Source organism: Camelus ferus, chromosome 1 (assembly GCF_009834535.1).
Source record: "Camelus ferus isolate YT-003-E chromosome 1, BCGSAC_Cfer_1.0, whole genome shotgun sequence".
NCBI lineage: Eukaryota > Metazoa > Chordata > Mammalia > Artiodactyla > Camelidae > Camelus > Camelus ferus.
This window is the reverse complement of record NC_045696.1, coordinates 49,485,924-49,507,242: the sequence shown is the minus strand read 5'-3', so window position 1 is coordinate 49,507,242 and position 21,319 is coordinate 49,485,924. Positions and strand designations below refer to the sequence as shown.

Below are 21,319 nucleotides of genomic sequence, written 5' to 3'. Positions count from 1 at the left end.
GGAAGCAGAGCCGTCATTTCCAGTCAAGCCTTCAGATGACTAGTGTCCCAACCAACAGCTTCACTACAACCACATGGAAGAACCTGATTCACACCACTCAGCTAAGCTGCTCCTGGATTTGTGACCCCTGGAAACCACGTGAGCCAATATGTATTTCATAAGTTGTTAAGTTCTGGGGTAAATTTGCTATACAGCAATGGATAACAAATACATAGAACACTAAAGAGATTTAAGGTACCATTGTTGAATATACCAATATTTGTTGAATGAACGATACCATAATCTACTATGGTTTATTGCTGAATGATGAGTTAGAAGTAGAAGAAAAAGCAGCTTATAAAGAAGAAAATGACAAAGCCTTAAGAATCAGGAGAAACCAGATGGATGTAAAACTTCTGCTGGGTGATTTGCAGGCATTTCTCACCCTGCCACATGCCTCATTTTCTGAGAGGTATCAACCTGTGACAGTGGCTGCAGGCTACGTGCCAAAGGCTACAGGCTAAAGGAATTGTTCATTCCTCCTGACTGCTTTGTTTTATTCCATTTTCAGTTCTCATTTTGAGCTAAAATGGATAGTTTTAATTAAATAAGAAATGAAAGCCACACTTCTACTCTAGAACATACTTTTTCTGTGTGTTAGTGAAAGTCACTTTGGTTCTTTGTTAGACACAAAGGCCATGGACATGGGGATTTATGATTTGTTTGCATCAATGCCAACTTCTGAAAGTCACTGCTAGCCCTCTGCCATAGTAACACTGACCCAGCCTGACCTCCATTATTAATAATGCCACTGGGAGGCTGGATTCATAGTTCTCATAGTCAACTTTGTCAGAATTAATTTGCACGAGAACAAATTTAAATTTAAAACTATCTATCTACCTCGGGTCCACAGGATCCCCATTGACAACCAATTTCTTTAACACCCCATGGAGAACACAATTGTGGAGGAGGACTGTCAATTTATTAACTTATCTAACAATAAATACAGAATGTACACTTCTCACTGAATATTTACTGACCCTGATTTTGCCAAGCCTTCAAATGAAGGACTTTGGAAGTTGTGCTAACTCTTTTACGCCACAAGAACTGTACTCAGTATGTTTATCTAAAATGCCATAGATAAGAAAAGGGCATGAGTTATAAATCTTCTGAAATCTTTTTCTTCATCAGTCTACTTGGTTAAAGGGTTAATACCTCGGGAAAAGTAAAGCAGTGTGGAAACATCCTTACTTGTAGGAGATATGCTGTTGGCTAGAGAAGGCTGGGTGCCCACGGTGGATTCCACAACACGGAGCAGAGGCTCTGTGGGAGGGTTCTCTGGGCCTGAAAGGATGAAGCAGACATTGATAATGAACAAAATATGGTTCCAAAAAAATACAGTATTAACTTAGTTCCCCCCCAAACTTTTATTTATTCATCTAACAGAGTATTATTGATTAAAAATCATCATTATTGCCCTGCTATGGCTAAGGCAGTGGAGCATAATGGTGGATGACAAAGACATGGAGCAGTCTTCAGGGAGCACACAGCCTGGAAAACAGATAGGTAGCCAGGCACCGTGTTGAGTGCTGACAGCGAAGTGCAGGGCACCATGGGAATGCACAGGAGAGGCACCCACCAACAGTGAGAGGTCAGGGAAGGCTGACCTCTCAGAGAAAGCAACATTTAACCAAGACCTGGTAAAACAATTATAGCAGCTAATGTTTTGAGGTATTTGAAAAGTAACCATACAGTTTGCAAATCCATAAACCCACAAAGGTTTTAATCAGTAAGAGTAGAAACAATGGTACAGCTCCCCAGTGGAAAGGAAAGTAGAAACTCTGTCTTGGTCAAAACAAAACTCAGGGGGTATAAAAAGGAGTGGTTAAACCAAATAGGGAAAAATTATTCCCCAAAACTCAAATGCAGAATTCAGCAGAAACATGTCAGCCAGTTTTCAGAACATTATATTTACCATAACGTTTTAAGGGGCTGAGTTGCTGGCCTAAAGCCACATCATCTATTCCTGAGAGTGTCTGTTCTGCACAGGCTGGGCAGGGCTCTCAGGGCCACCCTCATGGGCAGCAGTGGCCATGTGTCTGTTCCACAAGGGCAATCGGGTCATTTCTGGAGCCTCCTCAGAGCTTGAATCAGCCATCAGCTGGTCCACCCAGAAATGAACCAAACCTCAGGGTTTGCTAGGTCCTTACTTCTCAAAATGTGGCCCATAGCATCTCTTAGGATCTTTTTAGAAATGCAGAATATCAGGCCCTGCCTCTCCCAACCCCTCAACTAAATGAATCACAATCTGCTTTTTAACAAGGTCTTCGGGCAATCTATATGTATAGGAAAGTCCTTTATTGACACTCTCTGTATTCCTGGGGTCAGTTATGGATATGAAGGAGATCATGAAACCAGAAGTATTTGTCTGGCATATCTCACCTTAAGATTCAGTGGTCCTCTCATCCCACTCGAACTCTCCCTTTTTAATCCTTTCTCCACATACCAAAATACACATGGACACTCTCTCACACACACTAAACTACTCATCAACCCTTAATTCTCTTTGTACCCCAAAGGTCTTGATCAAAACAGTTACAGCTGGAAATCTATTTAATAAACAAATCTCTGATGAGGCTGATGGTAATCAGAATATCACCCACCCCAGGAGGTAGTGTTTGCATTCAGCTTTTGAATTGAAACAAAAGAAAATATCCCCTCCACCTGACCCCAAACAAAATAACTCTTGTATAAGCCAAAACACTGACTCTGTCGTGCTGCAACATTAGACATTCTGATAGAGCAGGCTGGCATCATAGGATATTTTTAGAAAGAGCTTTTTATTTTTCTTTTTTTTTTAAGTTGCTGTCGAATCATGAGAATTCTTTAGGCCCTGGTACTCAAATAGCTGCCTGATGAGCCACCTTCACCTTGACCTCTTCCCCTTTCTGAGTTTTTAGACTAAGAATCACTGAGAACTTGAACATCCTGGGAGACTGGTGGGTAGGTGAGGAAGGAAGCATCTGAGAGGACTGTTATCTTCAGCCTTCCAATATTATTACTCTTTTCTGGGAACAAGAGAGAGCAAAAACTCCTCCCTTGCTCTCCCCAAATCTCCCTCGTGTTATGTAAGGGTCTCAGAATTTCTCCACGTTGGCACTCAGAGACAGGTTTTCCTCCTGCATTTTCATCTCAAGATCTGTCAACAGTAATAACCTGACTCTTATACAAGGCATCAAAAGTTTACTCCAGAGTTCATAAAGCATCCAGCAGTACTGCTGCAGGCAGAAAGCACATTTGGAAGTAAATGTTTAAGAACTTGTAACAAATGGGAAAATATGATACGATAATGACATTGCTTTGCAGAGCCTCAACTGCATTTTCTAAATCATTCACAGAGATAAATGTGAGAATGTGACCAGAATACAAGCTGTAATTTTGGGAAACTGAACTCTTCAAGATTTATTGTCTTAAATATTTGATCATAAAGGATAAAAACTTATTTGACTATTTAAAATTAACCATCCACTCAGAGCCTAAAATTATACTAGATCAAGGGCTGTCCTGTAAAATTGAAATTACGGTGTGCTCTGAGTATCTGAATCGGTGCTCTTTCTTATGGCCTTAAATATATTCACTTTTTTTCTGATCTTAAAACCAAACACAGTTTAAGAGAATGAGAAGATAAGCCTGGAAGAAAATATCTGCAAAAGACATATCTGATAAGAACTGCTATCAAAATAAACAGAGAATTCTTAAAACTCAATAATAAGAAAACAAACACCCTGATGTAAAAATGGGCCAGAGGCAGCTATCTCACCAAGGAAGATATAGAATTGGCCAATAAGCACATGAAAACATGCTCTGCATCAAATGAGATCAGAGAAATGCAAACAGAAACAATAATGAAATTCTGCTACACATATTCCAATGGCCAAAATCCAGCATACTGACAATATAAAATGCTGACAAGGATGTGAAGCAACAGGAACTCTCATTCGTTACTGGTGGGAATGCAAAATAGTACAGCCACTTTGGAAGACAATTTGTTGGTTTCTTTTAAATCTAAACATACTCTTACCATACAGTCTAGCAATTGTGCTCCTTGGTATTTACTCAAAGGACTTAAAAACTCATGTCCCACAAAAACCTGCACATAAATATTTATAGCAGCTTTATTTTTAACTGTCAAAACTTGGAAACAACCAAGATGTCCTTCAGTAGGTGAACAGATACATAAATTGTGGTATATGCACTCAATGGAGTATTATTCAGTGCTAAAAAAAACAAAAAACAAAAAACGAGCTATCAAGTCATGAAAAGACAAGGAGGAACCCTAAATGTATATTATTAAGTGAAAAAACTCAATTTTAGGGCAGTGAAAATTTGGGGCTTTATGATACTATAATGATGAGTACATATCATTATGCATTTGTTCAAAACCCATAGAATGTACAACATCAAGAGTAAACCCCAAGGACTTTGGGTGATTACTGTGTGTCAGTGCAGGCTCATCAACTGCAACAAATGCACCGTTCTGGTGAGTGATGTTGATAATGAGGGACAATACGCATTTGTGGGGAGAAGGTAACGAGAAATCTCTGCACCTTTCTCTTAATGTTGCTGTTTATGTAAAACAGCTCTAAAGAAGTCTTTAAGAAAAAAAAGAAAAACAAGAACCAGTTTTAACATCATAAAATACTGATTTTTTCAAACATGGTTCCGTCTATGATGGGAATAGGATTCTCTTTAGAAATTTGAGGTTACTTAGTCCTTAGCTCATGTCCTTAGATTCTGTCACAGCTACTGGCAAATCTGTGTGAGAACCAGCCACCTTTCTACTGTTCCAAGACTGCAGCCCCCACCATGTCTAGTCCTGTAGAAAGGAGGTGCACTTATTTCTGAGGGAATTAGGCAAAGTTGAGTATGGATGTTTCATGACCATTTCCGACTGATAAAGTTCACAGAACGGTATGTTCATGCACGCGCGTGCGTGCACACACACACACACACACACACACACACACACACACACACACGAGCAGGGTTGCAGGGATGATGCTACTGTCCCGGTATCTAAGGCTCGCATTGGTGACAGGGCTGGGAGGGACCTAATACACAGACTACAGTCCTGAAACAAAGGAAACTCTTTCCCTCATAGATTATTCTGGTTTTGATAAGTAAGTTATAGACCATAATATTTCTGAAAATAGGAAGGTGGTAAAAGATGTTAACGGTCCTGCAGAGTTGTAATAATGACTTGAAAATCCGTTTAAGTTTTATAGGTGTTACTTTACTGGTACATATGCATATTTGACAGTTGTCATTACACACTTCTATTTTTTATGGGCAGTCTGTTGTCACAATATTTGTTGAGGCATTTGCTCATATCTTTTATGTAGTAAGCTTTTATTATTTGATCCGGTTCAGAGTAATGAATATTCTGGTTAATCAATGTTGTAATAAGTAGAATGACCCCACATGTGAATTTTCAAGTCACAATCATCTTCTGTGTCAGATTCTGTGCTTCAAATTTAGGGATACTAAAATCAGTATATCTCATACATGGATTATCCATTCCTAAGTATTAGAATAATATATGCTATATATAAATGAATGCTTTTAGTAACTCAGAATTAATTTTTAAGATTTTAAAAACTCTCTTGTATTAATGTTAATTTTTGTCATATGGCAGAGTAACATAAATGCTAGTTAATTAAGAGTTATTATTAATAGAATTTGAACAAGAAATTGCTGTATTCACCGGAAATTCTTGGAAACAGTAATCAGCTACTTTCTATTTGAAGAAATTCTTTTCAGTAGAGTCCCTTTAGTCAAAAAAATATTTGCTACTTTGAAATTTAATAATTTTGAGTTGTGTAGAGAGAGTTTTCAGTATATCATGGAAATAATCAGTATCCTATTTGTTTCAATTAGAAATGTTCTGAACTTACAGCAGTCTTGGCCACCCCTTGTTGACCTTATTATATAGACAACTCACCCAAGGAAAACGTGATCTTTTCTGATGAGTTATTCCACACTTTGTTTCCGGGGACTGGAGACAGAGCCATACACCAGATGGTCAAGTTGTTTAATTGGGCTGGTTTACTATCATACACATATGTCAACACAGACTTCAGTTCCAAAAATCCACCTCTGTCTTTTCTCTCTTCATTAGTAATGTGCATTTCTATGAGGCAGATAAGAACAAGGCTGGTCACCAACATTTTCTATATGAGTCATACAATGATGCCAAGGCATGGCTGGAGACAGTTTGGTTCATGGTGATGTAGGGTTTAAAGTGGTCAAACCGTAGCTTTTGCGTGGTGAGCATTTGTTTTGGCAGGCCTGGAATTAACCTGAACTGTTTTTTCAAGCTCCTGCATGACACCGATCCATGGTCAAGGTATGAAAAATGTTGATTAAAAGTGTTGCTTTACTTCTGAGCATGGGTCCAGTGGGTCTGCAGCAGGCCTTCCCAGCTCACCAGCTTTGTTTATTGATAATGGTGAGATTGATGATTGGCCCCTGGCCTGGGTGAAAGTCTGGGACGACTCTGCTGTTGAATGTGGGTATGTTGCAGGAATATACCTAAGTGACCAGTAAAATTTAAAACGACCTCAGCTGAGCATCCCTTTTGGGTCCCCCCACTTTGAGGTGCTATAAATGTGTACAGTGTGATGCATATCCTTACTTTAAGGATATTGTTGCTAGACTGTATCCTTTTCCTGAAATAAGCTGTAGATTTATAAGCACTGTCACTGTGGGTCCTGTAAGCCTTCTTTAGAAATAGAAGCCTGTTTAACTGCCACTGCTTGGACCACCTTCCAGTAGCACAGATGGTGGCAGGAAATCAATGTAAAACTCTGTCACCATAGGTCTGAACTTTCTAAGCTCTCACAACTTCTTTACATTGAAGGTTCTAAATGCTAGTTCTGAAGTTACTACTTGCCAAAGTGATAACTAAATGCAGCTGTATGCTAGTAAACTTCTGGGCACACTGTCTGGCCTCACAGCTGCAAGGGTAATGGGCACATCGAATCGGGGCTTATTTAAGACAATATGTGTATAATGACTCATAATAGATACTTTCAGGGTTGCCTCCTGTCACTATTGTGGGTGAATTCTTTTAAAAGTGACCTAATAACAAAACCAGGAATGGTCTGAAAATGAATCAAGTGGATCAATATGACGATCATTCATCAACATAAACTTTAAATTTCATCAATTAAAAATATCAAGGCAGCAAGAGCTATGTGACTCAGTTCCTCTTGAAAATGTATGAGCTTTGAGGAAAAATGACTCAGGAGAAAGGAGAAGGGCTGTTGTTCCAGGTAGGAGGGGTTGGGTGGTTCCGGCAGAGGCTGCTGCGTTTATCGCCTATGGAAAATACGGCTTTGTATGTTCTCACCTGAGCTTGTCTCGATGTGTGTCCCTGCTCCAGGAACTTTTAATCCTCCTGGTGAACAGGTTCCTTGTCATGAAGCCAAGTCCTTTATGACACTCCCTCCACCCCTCCTCACCCCCACCCCATCCAGATCCTTGTAAGAAAAAGTAGAAATTGTTTGTTCATTGATTTAATGTAGTGATGCTAAGTTAATTCAACAAAATGAAATTACTAATACATATGTGTTGACTTAAAAGTGTTTGCCCTCATATAAGAGATCTGCTTTTACTAACAGTTAAAGAAAACAGTGTTTATATGTGAATTGATGACATCAACTATATTTCTGACATTCTGGGAAATGCTACCTCGCATCTCCTTGGAGGAGCCAGATGAGGTGTCAGAAAGTGACATGGGAGGCAAGATGATGTTTTTCTTGGAAGGAGAATCGTTCTTACGTGCCAAGGTCAACTTGGGCAGTGGTAACGTCTATTGTTCTTTGTTTTCTTTCTTTCTTTGCCAAACCCACTTCCATTGACTGATTTCCTTACCTTCTCTTTCACCTTGAGGGAGGCTTCTCTCTATAAACCATGTAAGATTTGCTGTGGGAAATACATTCCTCAGTGAGCAGGTAAATGTTCTCTGGGGGCAAAGACAGAACGCAGAAAGAATTATTTGCAAATTCGGAAGGAACTGGTGCCCCTTACATCTCCACCAACCCGCACATGAGGCAAACTGGCACAAAAATGAGGTTCTCCTCTTTTAACAAGGCAGCGTTTGTTCACCTTTAAGAGGTTGTGTAAAATGTGAACTGTAAGTAGGCAATCTCCTGTAGAGATGTTATAAATTAATGGCTAGAATCCTACGTCAACTTAAGAAGAATCTAGGACTACACTAATGTTGCAAGTCTGGACTCTGGGATCTGGAAAAGGGAAATCACATCTCCATACAGAAAGAATAAAATGGTATAAATGGAAACCAAAGAATAGAAAGAAGAAGCTGTAACAGGCAGAGAAGAATATTCTGTTCCACCAAAAGGTAAAAGAGAGCCACACTTCGGTTGTTTCCATTCTCCAAATAACATAAAGTACTATTTGTAGCAACAACTGCAGAAACCATTTAATATAAAAACCTCTCTTTTGACTTGTAAAGAGTCTTCCTAATTAATTTTTATTTTATCATCTTGACAATCCTATAGGGAACGTAAGACACTCCTCATTATTGCCACTTGACAGATGGGGAAACCAAGGCACAGAATCACAGAATGGTAAATGGGAGTGGAATGTTGTTGAGGGCATCAGTTAGAAGTGTTACCTCAATCCCAGTCTGAGATATTTTCTAGAAATAAGAAAAAAGTAGAACAGATAGCTTATGTTACAAAACCAGAAAGCTCAGAGGTGGGGTAGCTATATTTTATTTCCACCATTGTGTTTGTTCCTTGTGAGATGGTGGTTTCTTCAAGAGACTGGTGAAAATATCCAATAAGATTTATTGGATCTTTGTTATTTTATCTGAGACACTGTAAAACTATAATCCCATTTATAGTTACTTGTTTTCTCATCAAGAGACGTGTATCTTACATATGACCAGCCCTAGTTCTTAGTTCTCAAATATCTTCCACAATTGAGTAATATATTAGTTAACTAGTAAAGGACAATAAACTATATTTAATGCTTGGGGTGCCAATTTCCCCACAAAGCTTTGCCCACAGGGTCTGGTCCTGAGCAGTACTGAGAAACCAAATGTAAGGATACTAAGTCACATTTTCCTGGTGAGAGCCCACTGAGGTGCCATTTAACATCCCTCAGTACATCACTGCAAAATCCCAGAGGAAATCATGAGACTTTCAGAAGAGGTTATCTATTATATCCAAAATGGTAGGTAGCAAACACTGCAGCCTCCAGTTTTCCCACTCATTCAACATTTGACAATGGCAACACAGGCATGTGACAGGAATGCAGATTCATGAAATTATGCCACTTTCTGTCCTAGAAAATCAAAAGTGAAACCAAGTCCCCTCAAATATATTCTTACTAAGTAAAGGAAAGAGAATTCAGTTATTTTATCCAATAATATGCCAAAGATCAATGTTTATCTTCAGGTGGTCCATGAAGGGATGTAAAAGTTACAGGAAAAATTTTTTTGAAATGTTGTAAAGGTGTGTATTAATGCCACTACCTTTAACTGCTCTCATGATTTATTTTCCCCATGCTCAGCCACCCCACCAAAAGATGATGACATGGTAATATCAAGAACAAGTAGGGGTTCCATTATTTTATAAAGGCAATTGGCTCCCTGTAGAAATTTCTTGTCACCCTAATAAAAATGTTAAAAAGCTTTAACTCTTGTAGATTTTTCTGAATTCAGATTTTATGGAAAAACTCAGATGTCATATATTCTATACCATCTCCAGACAGTGTTCCAAGGCTTTGTTTAGGGATATGGTCCTGGTCCTGAAACTCCTCTAGTCTCTAAACTTGAAAAGCTGCAGACTAAAGTAGTTCACATTGAAGTCAAACATGTTATGAAACGTCAGGCAGTACGGTTTTGCTGAGCAGGCAGAGCTGTCTTTATTTGGGAACTCCCAAATGATTAAGAAGAGAAACACGTTAAATTTGAAAAAAACATGATGTCAATATGCACAAGAGTCTACGTGCACATGCGTACAACTGCACACGCACACACGTTCCTCTGCTGAGAAGTCAAAATCACCCACTCACTCATTGTGGACCTGCTACATTCATGAGACAAGCCAATTAATTGGTTTCTCTAACACATTATTCTAAGTACATATGGAATAAGTGAGCAGTAGCACAAAGAATTATGCAGTAAGTGTCAAAAAGTTTGGACATTCTGTGGGAGAGAAGAGAAGGGTGAAATCTGGGAATAATGCATAGAACAGAATTGTACTTCGTGGGCAGGGAAGAGCTGGGCCTGGATTCTACAGGTGGTCTGTGGTGGAGAGTGGCGGGGGATTCACAAAGATGGACAGATGGAAAGGCTCATGGGCTTAACTATGAGCGGGCGATGTTGTCCTGGAAGCAGAGGTTGGAGCACGATGAGGTTGGTGAGTCAGGAAAAACGAACCCAAGTCTGGCTGTGAGACTGGTCATTTTGTTATTTCTGTAGGTGAAAGACTGCACTGGGGACCATTTGCAAGTTACCTCATTCTAAGTTGGCTCAAGTTTGGACAGAATCTTTTCCAAAGGGCTTTTCACTGAATCAGTTTGAAAATACTAACTTTTCAGTATAGAAAGAGAAATCTTTAAAAAAAACAAAAAGAGTTTCCCTGTTTGTTTCCCAGCTCCTCATTTCTATTTGGAGTCTCCCCACACCCATACACTTATTTTTCATTTGAAATTTAAGTTTCAGTCTCCACATGCTTTCTACTCTATCATTTCTATATTTTCTCCTATAACTCAAGGTTTTTTCTTCCATAGATAACCTTCTTCAAAAAATGCCTGTCTCTTCTTGGTAGGTTTTCCTTCCTAAACATTTATATATGTATAAATGTGTATACACATACATTTATGAATCAAAAATGTATATGTACATATAATGTCTATGTATATACATTAAGTTGTGATTACCCCTTTATTTAACTCCAAATGAGAGTAGAAGCCAACAGATTTTGGCTTTTCCAATTCTAGTTACATAATATAATAAAAAGCAATCCCAAGTCTGTTTCTCAGTTTGCTGTATTTCTCTAAATTAAGGGGGTAAAATTCTTTTACTTAATTTCCCCTTTTCCTCAAGTTCTTTGCCTTTTCTACTGATTATATTTACAACATCAATAGTTTCCAACTAAAAATGAAACTCATGGTCTAACAATTGGACAAAATACTTGATACCACAGATGTCCTTGAGGAATGTGCTTTCTTTGCCCATATTTCACGCTTTCCCCCTCTTAAATCTCCTTCTTTGCTTGAGAGACCAGATGATCTAGTCCTCTGGAAACAGAACTAAGACTTGTAGGCACTTGACTTACTGTTTCACTGCATGACTTTTGCCAGGGACATCTTTTTTCCACGGTGGAGAGGGGCGGAGAAAAGGTCTGCATTTGTGTCTAGAGGTTGCAGAAAAGCCCCACAGGCAGGAACACGCCCACTTGGAAACACGGCTTCCCTGGAAGTGGGAGGGAACAGGAACTGGAGGGGCCCTCCTCCTGGAGGCCGGAGTCAGCTAACAGCTACCCAAGGTGGCAGGAGCTCTCACCCTGCACTGGAGCCGCCAGAGACCAGTCCGGAGCCTTGCTCGCCTGTAAGTACCCATTTGTAGCTGGCAGGGGGGGTTGTTTCCTAACTGTTCGGGGTTGCACAGCTTGACAAATAAGGCTCTCATTCACTTAAGAAATGGCCCAAGAAAGGAGAAAGAAGTCAGGCTGTTTTTAAACCGTAACATAATTTCCTACTTACTTATTTACCCTTAAAATGGGGTAAATAAGCCGAACATCTGGAGTCAGCTGCTGTCAGGAAGGTCTCATCAGCTGTTGGCTTTGCAGGTCACGGTGCCCGGGAAGGCGGTGGGCTGGCGAGCTGCTTGCCGAGGACAACTGGGCACGACCAGGTCCATGGGGATGCGCTCCACCTCTCTCCTCCCTGCTTGCCAGTTCCTCCTGCTGAAAACAGCTAAGCCTGCTGTTTGGAGTTCTTAGAATCCCAGCCCCAGAGCGACCTCCCTGGAGACAAACGGACCTCACACTGAGAACTTTATCTCCCAGACCCTGGCAGGCTCTGTAGCCTCCGGATGGCCTATTGCAACCGTTCTTAGGAAGCACGAGTCTTTCCTACATCGGCACCCGTCCAGGCTTCTACCCACTCTGAGGAAGACCCAGGGAGGCCCCAGCCCTGGGCGTCCTGAACAGCCTGAGTCCTGAGGCTGCTCCTCCTGCCTCCAAATCGCATTTTCTGGGTCTCCGTGAGCAGAGGAAGAGCCGGAGCAGCCAGGAGGAGAATCGAGAGAAAGCCTAAAATTTTCAATATTCAAAAAGCCCCTGTGGTTCTGGTTGACGCAGGGAACACCGAGTTCACTGAAGAGCCGTGTGACTGCTGTGCTGGTTTGTTTCGTCCTCTGGCCCAGCCAAGGCGGGCTCAGGCGTCCCTGGGTCATGGAGGGAGCGCAGGAGAGCCTCGCAGGCCATTTTGCTTGGCTCTGACTCACCCTGACTCTCCGCTGAAGCAGAAAGGAGGAAACATCACACTACCAGGTGTGGCCAGCCTTTGGCCATTATTGTGAATCCTCAGGAGTTACCACAGTCCCTTCCCGAGTACACATTTAGCCTTCGTTGTGGTTCAACTCAGACTTTTGGCTCCAGGAAAGCTGTAAAGAGGAGACAGGATGAGGCGGGAAGAGGAGGAGGAGGAGGCAGCCAGGACGAAGGCAAAAGGGCACTTAGAAATGAAGGAGGAGGAGGAGGTCGGTGAGACGGGAGAACCGGTTGGCCCTTTTGCCAGTGCCATGCCCACCCCAACGCCCCACAACAAGGGGACCCGGTTTTCTGAGGCCTGGGAGTACTTCCACCTGGCTCCTGCCCGCGCTGGGCACCACCCCAACCAATACGCCACCTGCCGCCTGTGTGGCAGGCAGGTGAGCCGTGGCCCTGGGGTTAACGTGGGCACCACAGCCCTGTGGAAGCATCTGAAAAGCATGCACAAAGACGAGCTGGAGAAGAGTGGCCATGGTCAGGCCGGGCAGCGCCAGGACCCCAGGCTTCAGGGGCCCCAGCTCCCCGTGGGCCTTGAGGGGGACTGGGCCAGGCTCCTGGAGCAGGTGGGCACCCTGGCTTTATGGGCCAGCCAAAGAGAAAAGGAGGTGCTTAGGAGGGAGAGGGCAGTGGAGTGGCGGGAGAGGGCTGTGGAGAGGAGAGAGCGAGCCCTGGAGGAGGTGGAAAGGGCCATCTTGGAGATGAAGCGCAAGATGAGGGCTGAGAAGGAGTCCTGCCAGAGGGACAAAGAGCAGCCTGCAGCAGCGCACCCCTTCCATTTCGTTTAAATGGGGTTGAGGGAATCTAGTCCGAAAAGCCTGACTTTAGACTCCTAGCAAAGAGCCATTTTAGTTCCAGCTTAAGTATATAGCAAAGTGGGTTAGAAGGATTTTGTTTCTAGGAGAAAGAGAGCATAGTATTGGTTAATCTCAGCCGGTCTGAACTGGCCAAATGCTTATCTATACGGTTCCTACAGCTGTACTGACCAAAACTTTAAAATATACTAACTAAAGAGAAATGTTGTTTTGCCACCACGGGTCTGTGAGTCGCCTGGGGGCAGATTGTACCGGCCCGTCAGCACTGATGAGTGAACATAACAGGATTTGTGCCTAGCACTTCGTTTGTGGGGAGCTGACGGTTTTGACGGTTGAGGTTAGTTGGGTAGCCAAAATGCGCCGGTGTGACCCGCTCACTCTTCAGACCCTACCATGAGCAGAGCTTAAGCTTTCTAGGACAGAGGTGTTTGCACACATGCTGGTGTTGATTTGAGAACTGGATACAAAGCTTGTTCTGTGGGGCTCAGCGCTGTAGGGACAAAGGAGCTTGAGCCCAAGATCTCCAGATGCTTCCAGTGCGTATATTTCTGTCATTACTGCAGTGCTCACATTAAAGCTGTTTCATTGGTACAACCTGTTTGAATCTTGTAAGTCTTGCCAACAATCAAACACGTAAGTAATTCATGCAGAATCAGCACAGGGAGAATTAAAGACTTTTCAACTCCCTTGAATTAAACATTAAGAACAGAGGATATAAAAATTTGTTCATAAATATTTTAAAACATAAGTTGATTCCCTATTAAGCTCTGTTAAAGAAGGAGTTTGTGAGGAAGAGATGAAAAAGCTCAGAAAGAAAAAGAAAAAGGTGGAGAGATGGGGTAAATGGGAGAAATAAAGAACAGAGGAAGAAAAGTGAAAAAGTAAAAGGAGCAGAGAGGAAATGTGAAGATAAGAGGGGACAGCCCCTTAGGAAAAATTCACCACGGAAAGGTAAGAGACCTTGACTGTCTGGGAGAGTGAAGGACACAGAACATTTTCTTAGCTTCTGAGGTCAATTTTAATGAGTTAAGCTGCTTTTGTTTTTGTCCCTGTAGACCATACAAATCGCTCATTCATTTGAGCAGTAGGCTTCAGCTTATATTCCTGTCTTTAAAACACTAACTGCATGCCAATGCATTGTTCTCAGATTTTTTTTTCTTTAAAGCTGTTCATCTTTAAATATTCAGAGATGCTTTGAAGAAAGGGACTCAGTAGTCCATATGGAGGGAAAAATTCCCTGGGCTGCTGAGGACATGCTTAAAATGTTAACTCGGGAAAAGAATAAAACCAAACTGGAAATTGCTCTGGCCTTTGTGCTGAAGCTGACTTGTTTTGGATGATTCCCGTGGAACCTAATATTTATTTATTTTCAAACTGGGTTGGGAGTGGGGAGGAGGGGAGGGTGAGGAAGATCAGAGGAGATAAAGACAGCATCTCATCTTGTAGATAGCCCGAGTACTTTCAGGCACGTATCTCCCTGAAAGCAGACAGGATCCTGGTATAACAACGGCGCTGTGCCTTGTGCGGTCCTCACCTCCGTGGCTCCTTTTTATTGCTTGTTCTCAGACACATCAGCAGCACTAACAGCCAGATCTGTCCTCACTGTGAGCTGTTTGTGGAACAGACACAAGTCCAAACACCAGGCTTGTGAAAAACCTGGGCTGCACTGCAGTCCCATGATCCCCCTTTTTTCTGGAAACATGCCTGCTAGAAAAGATTTCACTTCCCTTGTGGTTCCCTCACAGGGGTGTGGTGCCCCTTGTAGGGCCCTCTCCATCTGTGTGAAAGCTCAGGGGCTCACCACTGCAAATGACGAGGCCACTGGGATTCACACGGCTGGAGATTTGGACTCAGAGCCTTATTGCGCCACAAAATATGCTGCAGAAAAAGAGGCTGCAATACCTAATACACACACACACACACACACACACACACACACACACACACACACACACACACGGCAGGGGGGATGGAACTTAAGAAGGTTAGGGAATTCACAAAAACTCAGACTTTGCAAAACCAAAATTAAATAAACAGAAATAATCAAATTCTGTAAATAGCGACTGGAGCTGTCCTGCTGAACTCTGACATGGGGTTTTAGGTCATGGCATCTGTTTTCCATGGTTCTTGTTATTTGAGCCTCTCATCCTAGTTAGACATTTCAGCCCCATCTGCTTTTGTTTCCTATGTTTCATGTGAGGTAGTTTTCTTTGGACTTTTTTCCTCTAAATTTTGTCAAACATAATAAAGTTAAGAGAGTGACAAGGAGCTGATGGAGTGAAAGCACAGGCAGTGGAAAGGAAGCACGTGGCTCTGGGAAGGACTGTGCTGTGGCGCTTTCCTGGATGTCTCGCGTGCCTTCCTCTGCTGTATCATCAGAGTGGGGCACGGCGGCTGGAGGCCGCGACTGAGGGGCTTTCTGGCCCAGCATCTTTGCTCCACTGCAACAACCTGCCACATGGGGGCCTGGGGCTTAGGGTAAATAAAGACTCCCTTTCCACTGAGCTGTGGGAGCGAGGCTGCACGCCACGTCGGAGCCCCGGCAAAGCCAAACCCTCGGAAACATGCAACAACATGACATCCAAAGGGGTGATACTCTCCTTGGACATCCCTAGCGTGTCTAAGCCTGAAAGGCATCACTGTTAGAATGGTTTGGGGAGGTTTTCTATTCTACGGGGAAACTAACCATAAGCTTTGCAACTTTAATTAATGATGTTGGAAGACACAGTTCCCAGCTGATCAAATCCCTATTGTCCTAACACTAAGGGCTTGGTGCAGTGAATATATATGTAGCCCCTAGTAGGCATCCAATATGTGCATGTTGACTTGGTTAATTTCTAAGGGATGAAGGGAGGTAATTCTAAGGGATTACCGTTACTGAACACTTATGGTTGCCAGATGGTAGATACTTTGCCTACAGTATCTCATTTGATCCTTATGTCACCATTGTGAGGTTGAGCTCACTGTCCCTGTTCACTGATGAGGAAGCTAAGAAGCTGAGGTCCAGGGCTCAGAGTTAATAGTGACGGAGGAGAATTCAGACCCAGGTCTATCAGATTCTATAATCTATATTCTGTTTTTTCATTATCCACCCCCACCCCATTTCCTAGAATCAATCACATAATAGATTTATGAATATACATGCAGAGAAAGGAATAAGTGACAGAGTGAGTGAATGATAAATAGTGGGGAGGGAAAAAAACATTTCTGAGACATCAGTGATGAGCTATGTACTCCACCACTGTGCATAAATTTAATTCATCTAAGAGCCCTGTGGATTATTTATCATGATCCCAGTTTTAGAGATGAGTTAGTTGGGACTCATAGAGCTTAACTACTTGATGAGGCTAAGTAACTATTAAGTGGTTAAACTGGGATTTGATCTTAGTTCCATCTGCCCCTGAAGCATGATGTCCTTTCGTCATGCCCTCCTGCTGGGATATGGGCGTGCTGAGTTCTCATCCCAGCTCTGCCCTTTGTGAGTGGCTCGGCCAGTGGTTTAGACTTTCCAGGCCCCGGATTCTCATCTGTGAAATGACAAACGCTCTACCTACTTCAGAGGCTTATTGTGGGAATACTACATGGTAAAAGTATGCAAAGGTGCTTTGAAGAGTTAATAAATTATTCAAAATACAGTGCGGATTATACGACTATCAGAGTGAGAAATTACTAATGTTTGGCAAGGTCTTAAAAGATCCACAGACAAGCTGTGTCCTGTAGCTGGTTATGAGGAGTTGGTGAGAGATTATTCACTAATTCCCCAGGAAGGAAAGTTCCCTGGTTTTACTAGTCAGAGCCTAGGGAAGCATGGGTACAGAAGAGGAAATCTGATGATACAGAAAACAAAATCCTTTAAAAAAAAAAAAACCCCAAAAAACTGGAATTCTTGGATCCAATCCTGTGGTTCTCTATCTGGACTGAGTCCATATGACCTGTAAATACTGGCCCAAGAACCTACCAAAAATCCTTACAAGAAACAAAAGTACCTTCCAAACATTATATCATTAGAATATTTGTTTCATTTAAACTGTTGAAAAGAAGTCCACTAATAAACTTGAAAATTAATTGTGCCAGAAAAAACCCTGAAATCTTTCCTATGTACTCAGGATGTAACAATTAATCCAGGAAACTAATACATAAAATCAACAAAAGATACAAGGACCTGAATAATGCATATATACACTCATGTAAAACCACACCACAGAGTCTGAGCTGTGATTTGTATGCAGCCGTCAAATTACATGACTGATACTCAGTGAAAATATGACCAGAAATCATAAATTATTTAATGTTCTTGGGGCTAGAAGAAACTAGAATATGAGTTTAATTTTTTCTCATCCCACATAATAGGAAATGTTTGAGAATTAATGAGAATCTTTATTCCACTTGCAGTTTTGAAAAGTTTGAATGAAGTCACAATGTCACAAGACAACTGAACAACACACATAATAGTAATAACAACAAAAATGCTTATTGAGCACGTAATATATAGCAAACAATATACTAAGAACTTTTCATACATTATTTTGTTTCATTCTTAAAAACAACAACTGCAGATTACTCTCCTTAACCCCTTTCAGATAGATGGGAAAACTGACTACAAAGGTGTGAAGTAAGTAGTCTCAGGTCACAGCCAGCAAGAGGAAGAGCCAGGACACGAGCCCAGATCCCAGAGGCTAGAGGCTGGGAACTACCTACAGGAAACTGAAGCCAGAGGGCCTATTCTAATTTCCTTTTTCTCCTGCTCTTCCTCCTACTCCCTAAGAAACAGCCAGGGTTCTAAAGAAGTTCAGAAGGCACATTTTCTCTTGTCACTTAAAAATAAAAACATTGGGAAAGCTGGTATAGGAAATGAATTAGAACAAATTAAATGTCAGCTTAGCAAAAAACCTCATTCTTACACCAGGATTCACACTGCTTTCTGCCCCACTTTTCCTACACTATAGGCTTCAATTTTTATTAAACAGACATTTAAACAACTGAGATAATTTTTCCAGGAAATTTAAGAACTAAGGATCACAAGATCACATGTTCTGAGAGCCCTAAGTCAGAAAATAAGGATTCCTATTGGGATTCTACAATCAACTCAGCGTTCCTTCATTCCCCTCCAGACATTAATTGGAGTAAAGTCCTTTGAGACAACATTCTGGGCAAGGATGCAAACTGACATACCTTGGCACATTATGCTGTAGATTTTCAAAAGCTTTAATGTGACTTACCTCTCCGAAGACATCCATGGAATTATTTTCCACAATCATGGGGGTTTCTGGCTTAGCTTAATGGCAAATAAAACACAGTTAGTTATATGGCACTGAATGCTACTCTACCTGGTCACTAGTGTGTGTGTGTGTGTGTGTGTGTGTGTGTGTGTGTGTGTGTGTGTGTGTGAAAAATTCATAACTCATCAAATATTTATTAAACTCCCACTACATGCCAAGAATACACTAGATGCCTAGGAAACAGAGGTGAACAGATCATATTCATCATCCTCAAGAAACTTACATTTTCATGAAAATACAGATGCATCAACTAGGAATTAGAATGCATGGGTGTAAGTACCGTTACTAAGGACACGTAGTATTTGAAGAAAGCTTTTAGGAGAAGCTTCCAAACCCAACCTTGCAGAATAAGAGGAGGCTTTTGAAAGAGGCAGCATCTAACTGAAACTTGACTGATGACTATGGAGAGTCAGGTGAAATGAGGAAGTGGAGGAGAGGAGGGGCTGGCAGTGGGGAGAGAGAGAAGAGAGAAATATTCTATGTGTCCAAAGGTCTAGAAATAGAACTTAAGTTATAGGCCCCTGAAGAGGACAGGAAGAACACTTTATTATTGTTTAGCTGCCTGGCACTAGAAAATAGGGAAGATTTCAGCGATCTTCTTTTTGTCCTGCTAGATTGTAAGTGCCTCAGAGCCAGAGTACTTTATTCATTTCTCCATCTCTAGCACTTAGCAGTGCCCAGCACAGACAGTGAGAACATCACGTTGACCTGAAGTGGCTTCAAGTAAGTTCTTGAGCACAGCAAACAAAGCCCTCCATGAACCAGGGGAGAAAACATGAGACCCCCCATCACAGGTGCAGTCAGCGTCCACCACATCCACTCGGTTTCTGCTTACTAAGGCGCCTCACTGGGCATACCTGTGACGCTCTCCTGAAGATTTACTGGGGCTATGGGAACACAGTCAGTCCACAAGCAAAGCAGACTGGAAACTGCAGAGAGTACATGGTGATGACAGATGGGGAGTTGGAGATAACACCCCAGCTTCCTTGGGGTAAGGCTGACGTGTGTTCTCCCAGAGCTTCCCTGGTGGGAATGAGCCCTAAGTCCACAGTGATAACTGGCTGGATCATGTATATTTTATTATCTTCCTTCCCTTCCTTGACACACTTTCCCACTCTATATTTCCTAGGACTACCTCTCAAATAAATTAACTTAACTCAAATCTTTGCTCAGAGTTTTCTTTCAGGGGAACCCAAACCAAGGTACAACCTAAAACAGTAACAGAAGGAGGGCTGTTTCTGATCTCCTATTAGCAACAAATGCCAGTAGTTTGAAAGGCCTGAAAGAAAGAACAATTACTAAAAGTTGCAGGGGTGATAGAGACAGATTCTTTGGGGGGCTCAGGACAACTATGTTTAGAGCTCAAGAGTGCAGTAGAGCAAACTTGTGATGGTAGACGACTCCCCACTAAGGAAAGGAACGTCAAAGGAGATGTGAGGGGGATGCAGGAAGTGGCGAGGGGAAGCTTCTGGTCCCTAGTCCATCAGAGAATAAAGGCGTTCAGGAAGAAGCAGTAAACTGGATGTAGGGCATGCAGAATGGCTTTGTGATACACTTGAGTATTTATCTCAAGGTTTTCATGTTTTTATTTTTGGCTTATCCTATTTGAGGAATGACCCAGGGATACAGAGTAGGTCCTAAATAAGATAGGAATTACACCGCTGTGCCAGGATCGCTATAATGTACAGTCGGGTGACACCCCCAAATAGAGTAAAGGCTGGATGAGACAGCCCAAACACAACCTGGCCCACCTGCTAAAGGAGAAAGCCAGGAAGCAGGAAGAATCCAATTCTATGAACAGGCGGGCAGAGTCTCATATTTTCAAACATCCACTGAAAGGAGTTCAGAGAAGAAGCAAACAAATAGAAAAATGCAGAGACAAGGTGATAAGGATGAGAGTGTAAAGGATTCCAGACCAAGATGAAGGTATTTACATGCAGCAAAGAGATTCAGGACACGGTTTAAATGTTTACAAGGCAATTAGATCGAGTTATGGTAAAAAACCCTTGGTCAAATGGGGCACAGTTTGCCTAACACAGAATTATTTCTTCTCACATCCTGGATGGCTGCCTTCATCGATTTGCCAATAGTCAGGCCAGATGAGTCAGTTTCATGTTTGTGCTGAGACAGTCACACCCTATAAGTGAGCGAATGGTGGTATCAATAAAAGAGGGGAACAGTCTTTCCGACTCTTCAAAGGACAGTTGTTTAGTCTCCATAAGGAAACTGACATCAGGGGCAATCAATTATTTCCTAGCCCACGCCCGAGGAGAGATGGAGAAAGAGGGAGGGAAGGAAGGAGAAAGGGAGGGAGGGCAGGAGGAAGAGAGTGAGAGCCAGGAGAGAGAGATAGGAAATGCTATCAGCAAGACTTCCAACTAAATAAACGTTGGCTGTATTATTCCCATCTTTATGAACTAAAGGGTTTGTGTTTCCTTCAAGATACTGAATTGTGTGACCTCTAATAAAAATGCAATAAGATTCTAAGTAAAAGCAAAGATTTTTCACTTATCCTGTCATTCAGAGAACTGAGGAAAGAAATCTAGCAGCCCCTGCTCTTAGGTTTTGTGAATTATCTTCTCTTTATCTCATTTTCAAAAACAATTAATTGTTCACCCACATCACTGTTTTTCTCTCTGCCTTTATTTAAAAATGATGT

The 21,319-nt window shown here is 41.9% G+C and overlaps 2 protein-coding genes across 2 annotated transcripts in view; one reads left to right on the top strand and one right to left on the bottom strand.

Annotated features, from left to right (window-relative positions):
• Positions 1 to 21,319, bottom strand: part of CD96 (CD96 molecule) — a 79,821-nt gene that overhangs the window by 36,229 nt on the left and 22,273 nt on the right. Inside the window, 4 exon segments of the mRNA XM_014567760.2 lie at positions 1,231 to 1,323; positions 5,981 to 6,169; positions 7,915 to 8,005; positions 18,601 to 18,656. Coding sequence (XP_014423246.2) covers positions 1,231 to 1,323; positions 5,981 to 6,169; positions 7,915 to 8,005; positions 18,601 to 18,656 — 429 coding nt within the window.
• Positions 11,465 to 14,684, top strand: ZBED2 (zinc finger BED-type containing 2). Its single transcript, XM_014567762.2, has 2 exons — positions 11,465 to 11,623; positions 11,865 to 14,684. The coding sequence occupies exon 2, from the start codon at positions 12,701 to 12,703 to the stop codon at positions 13,352 to 13,354; it is 654 nt and encodes a 217-aa protein (XP_014423248.2). The 5' UTR covers positions 11,465 to 11,623; positions 11,865 to 12,700; the 3' UTR covers positions 13,355 to 14,684.

Bases quoted from the DNA above. Each gene is read 5' to 3' on its own strand.
- ZBED2 (XM_014567762.2), top strand. From the start codon at position 12,701: ATGAGGCGGGAAGAGGAGGAGGAGGAGGCAGCCAGGACGAAGGCAAAA.